The sequence below is a fragment of the Mustela nigripes genome, chromosome 11 (assembly GCF_022355385.1).
Source record: "Mustela nigripes isolate SB6536 chromosome 11, MUSNIG.SB6536, whole genome shotgun sequence".
Lineage (NCBI taxonomy): Eukaryota > Metazoa > Chordata > Mammalia > Carnivora > Mustelidae > Mustela > Mustela nigripes.
Window position 1 is genome coordinate 1,831,069 of NC_081567.1, and position 4,500 is coordinate 1,835,568.

At 62.5% G+C, this 4,500-nt stretch overlaps 1 protein-coding gene across 3 annotated transcripts in view; it reads right to left on the minus strand.

Annotated features, from left to right (window-relative positions):
• Positions 1-497: 497 nt before the first annotated feature.
• The window catches only part of IQCE (IQ motif containing E), a 46,637-nt gene continuing 42,634 nt past the window's right edge, over positions 498-4,500 (minus strand). For all 3 annotated transcript variants that reach the window (XM_059414312.1, XM_059414311.1, XM_059414313.1), the window contains one exon: positions 498-3,216. In XM_059414312.1, the coding sequence (XP_059270295.1) occupies positions 3,077-3,216 (140 nt within the window). In that variant the 3' untranslated portion in view covers positions 498-3,076. The remainder of the gene's footprint in view (positions 3,217-4,500) is intronic.

The window sequence follows — 4,500 nt, forward strand, 5'->3', positions numbered from 1 at the left end:
CAGACCCCCTCTTAGCTCAAAGAGGAAGAGCAAACAAATGGGGGTGCCTGGAACCCTGGAGGCCTGTGGGGCTCCGCCCCTCCTCCCTGCTGGGGGCGCCTCCCAGCCCGCACCCCCCTCCCTGGTCACTCTGCAGAGACACCGGCAGCCACACTCCCTGAGAACCACCCACCTCCTGGCTCGCCACACGCACGTGCCTCACGTCTGCCCACGGTCCGGCCCACACACCAGCTGGTCCTGCCCCGCGGTCTTCTCACCTGCACCCGCTCCTCCTGCCCCTTCTCCTCAGCCCACGCTTGCTGGGTGGGTAGGAGCTGAGGACTGCAGAGGCCACGGCACGGCCTGGACTCATATGTCATTGGCCAGCACCTTCAGACAAGTGACACAATGGTCCGTCCCTGGCTCCTGGGCTGGGGTCACCCCAATGTCCTGGTGACAGGAACAGCATCTTTTATTTATTTATTTATTTATTAAGATTTTTATTTATTTGTTTGACAGAGAGAGATCACAAGCAGGCAGAGAGAGAGAGAAGGAAGCAGGCTCCCGGCTGAGCAGAGAGCCCGATGCGGGGATCGATCCCAGGACCCTGGGATCATGACCTGAGCCGAAGGCAGCGGCTTAACCCACTGAGCCACCCAGGCGCCCCAGGAACAGCATCTTGAAGGCCAGGCCAGGTCAGCGTGCATCCTGGGCAGTGGCCCCAGGGCCTCCGAACACACTGCTTTGGGAGGGTGGGTGGCCGCAGCCTGGAGCCCCACCCCCACCCCCGCGGCCAGGGTGCCGGCATGCGCTCTGCCCTGGAGAGTGACTGTGGCCTCCCTGGTCAGCCAGGACCGGGCACTTGGAGGGTACCTGGGATGGAGAGGCAGCAGCTTCTCAGAACCCAGCTACCTACACAGACTGACAATAAATGGTTCTGCTGCTGGGGGTCCGGGCTGATGTACAGGTGCCGTGACAACCCGGGCAAAGTGAGCCATGCATGCCCCCGGGCCTCCCCCCAGAAGGGCAGTGACCTGTGTCTCTGGGGTGCTCAGGGCCTTCTGGCAGGATCCCCTTCCCCTCTGTCTCGTGGGCCTCAGCGGGGACTGGCCCCAGGGTGAGCGACACATCGGCCACAGTTCCTCAGGGCCCCTCTGCAGCCGCGGAGCCCCAGCCCCACACCCAGGCCCTGCAAGCACACTGGTGCCTGGGGTTCTCCGCGGGACCTGCAGGGTGACAGAGCCGCGGGGCAGGCCATCCCGCAGAGGGTGTGTGTGGTGGACATCAGCTCCAGTCATGGCCTGGAGGCGCATCAGTGACCGAGGCAGCTTTGAGACTGTTGGTTTTTAATAGATCAACAGCGTCGCACCCAAGTGCATAGACAAGTGTACACATTCACAGTTCTCTGTGGTATTTCCTTGGAAAACCCCAAGTACAGGGGCTGACCTTGTCTTCTCAGCCCCGTCCGCCGGCCAGGCCCCTCTGGCCATGGCGCACAGGCCAGCCCGAACGCCGTGCGCAGCTGCCCCTGCGCTTCTCCTGAGCGGGCCTGGTTCTCTGGACCTGAGGCAGGGATGTCCCTTTGACCTGAACCCCTGAGGCCACGGCTCCTCAGAGCGAAGAGTGGGCAGGAAGGCCGTTGTTTGCCTGAGGGGTGGGGGGCTGCGTCCTGGGAGCATACAGGCCACGGGCCCCACCTTCACCACCCCCGGTGCTGACTGGCCCCTGAGCTCCGAGTCTGCTCCCCGCAAGGGTAGTCCAGTGCCTGGGGAGTGCACCCCACAGATGCCACAAGCCAGGGCCAGCAACAGATTCAGTCAAGTTACCAAGGAGTCCAGTGGGAGAAAAAGAGAAAAGAATTGACTGACGAGGCAGCCCATGACCGAACAAAGAAGAAAAGCTAAACAATCAAGCGTTCCAGCTGAATTTTTCTCGACCCGCTGTGGGAACAGAACCTAGCTGAGGAGACCCCTCCCACCGGGGGATGGCGATGCAGAGCACCGCCCCGCCACATGCCTAGCTGGTGTGGGAGCTGGAAGCTTCCTGACCTGGTGGAGGATGGCCTGAGGTTCCCCAAGGAGACCATCATGCTCCCCCAGGGGTGACCTCAGAAGGGCTCCAGGGGCCACCCTCAGTCCCAGCAAGAGCGAGCTTTCTAACGTCAGACACCTGGCCTCGGGGACATGGGGCTCTAGAGACTCTTGAAATGCCACCCAAGCCAGAGGCTCTCCATGTCACCATCATCAAGGGTGGATCTCGCAAACAACTGGCAAGACTCAGCTTCTGAGTGAGCTTTGTGCGGCAGAGGCCGGGCCGTGGAGCTGGGGTGTGCACGTGGCAAGGGCTCGCGGGCTTCCCCGCTGTCCCTTCCTCCGGGCCTGGGGACAGCCGGCCCCCCTGCGAGTCTCAAAATTCCACCAGACTCCCTCCTGGGCATAGCAGCTCATGGGGACAGTGCCCCGGGGAGGTGGGGACGATGGCAGACGAGGGTCTGTGTGGAGAGGCACAGGAAGGAGCAGCCCGAGGAGCCCAAGCCTATCTTGGAGCCCTGACATCTTCATGTCCCGTCACAGGGGTGGGGAGAGCCTGCCCTGCACAGGCCAGTCATGTCCCTCTCTTCTGGAAGGCATGGCCCCGGCGTGTCCAGCCTGACCTACTTACTGGGTGGAGGTCGGGGCACGTGGTGTCGGAGAAGGTGCTGGCAGGCAGAAGGAGGTACCGCTGGGTGGCTCCAGACAGAGCAGCTCTTCCCAGCTCAAGGCCAACGGTAGCCAGGAAGCCGCCACCCGGAGCGTGTGTTTGCCCCACTCGTGGCTGCCCCCATCCTGGACACACATGTCTCTCTGGCTGAAACTGAAAACCAGCCCAGACATGAAGCAAAGGCTTCAGGATTCCTACACAAACCACCACACAGGCAGCAAACCTACACCCAAGAGAAAAGCCCAAGAGAGCGCTGAGCTGTGGACTAGGTAGTTCTTGCCTAAAGGGATAAATCACTTTCCAATTCTGGTCACTATGTCCTCTAGAGCGCACCTCGTCCTCAAAACCCTGAGCTCCCCGGCGGAGCCGGCACCGCGCGAGGACCCAGGGCTGGGGCCTATGGTGGGGCGGTGGCCTTCCTCGTGGGCAGCACAGGAGCCACAACAATCTCATCTGAGTCATCGGAGCTGCTGTCATCTGCGGGCGGAGGCTCGGTGGGCTGGGGCTGGGGTCGTGGTCCTGAGGGAGAGGGCGGCCCTGCAAGGAAGCAGAGGAGGCTGTCACCCCAGCGGCTCAGGGTGGGGCAGACCTTCAGAACTGTGTCTCAGCCGCCACAGAGCCACCTCGGCTGCCAAGCCCAGCTCTGAACATGCTGGCCATCTCCAAAAGGCCAACACCTGCAACAGCTGAGGGCTGGCCGGCGGGGATCAAGGGGCACGGGCGGTGCTCTGATTCTGGGGCCGGGGTGGGGCTGTGACCTGTGGGCAGCCGGGGCGGGCGGCCACCAGAATGGGTCAGAGCCACCTCTCTCGAGACTCAGGCCTCCAGGCGGGGGAGGCAGGCAGGACCAGGGGATGCCCAGGGAACGCCGTGAGCTTCCCAACAGACACCCCCCACACCCCGCTTTCTTCAGCACAGCTGACTTCCCCAATCCTCAGTCCACCTGCACCCTGGGTGTGAGCTCGGTGGTGAGGGAGGGAGGGGAGGCAGGGGGGCGCCTAGTCACAGGAAAAGCCACACTCAGACTGCTTGGGGACATGGCAGTCATAGGGTGGCCGGGCGCTGACTGCGCTAAGGAGGGCAGGACACCACACAGCTGCTGGCAGTCATGGGACTGGTCGGCTGTCCTCTGGGACTTCCGAGGGAACTATCAAAGGAGAGCCTCAGGACACTAAAACACCTATTTTCAAGCTTATCTTCAGTTTTTTCCTCTACAAACACTGGCACTGTTGGAACATACAAGGGCTGGTCCCACTTGCCCTGCAGGCCACCCTGGGGGCAACCAAGAGCAGTGAGTTCGCATGTGGCTCTGCCGGCACCGCGGCAACCTCTGAGCAGGGGGACGCAGCTGCCCCTTGAAGGCGACACATGCTCAGCAGGAGGAAGAGGTTGCCTACGCTATGAGAGTCACCAAATGTGGGGTTGGGCAAAATCAGCACGAAGCTGGTTTCTGCAGGACAATGTGAGCTTTGGGGAGCCCGGAGGTTCTAGATGACAGCCCCTCAGGCTCTGCGGGCTCTGCTCACCTGCACCGTGTGTCCTCCCTGCTCACCTGCACGTCCTCCCTGCACACCTATGTGTCCTCCCTGCTCACCTGCACGTCCTCCCTGCACACCTGTGCATCCCCTGCACACCTGCGCGTCCTCCCTGCACACCTGTGCGTCCTCCCTGCACACCTGCGCATCCCCTGCACACCTGTGCGTCCTCCCTGCACACCTGTGCGTCCTCCCTGCACACCTGCGCATCCCCTGCACACCTGCGCATCCCCTGCACACCTGCGCATCCCCTGCACACCTGCACATCCTCCCTGCACACCTGCAC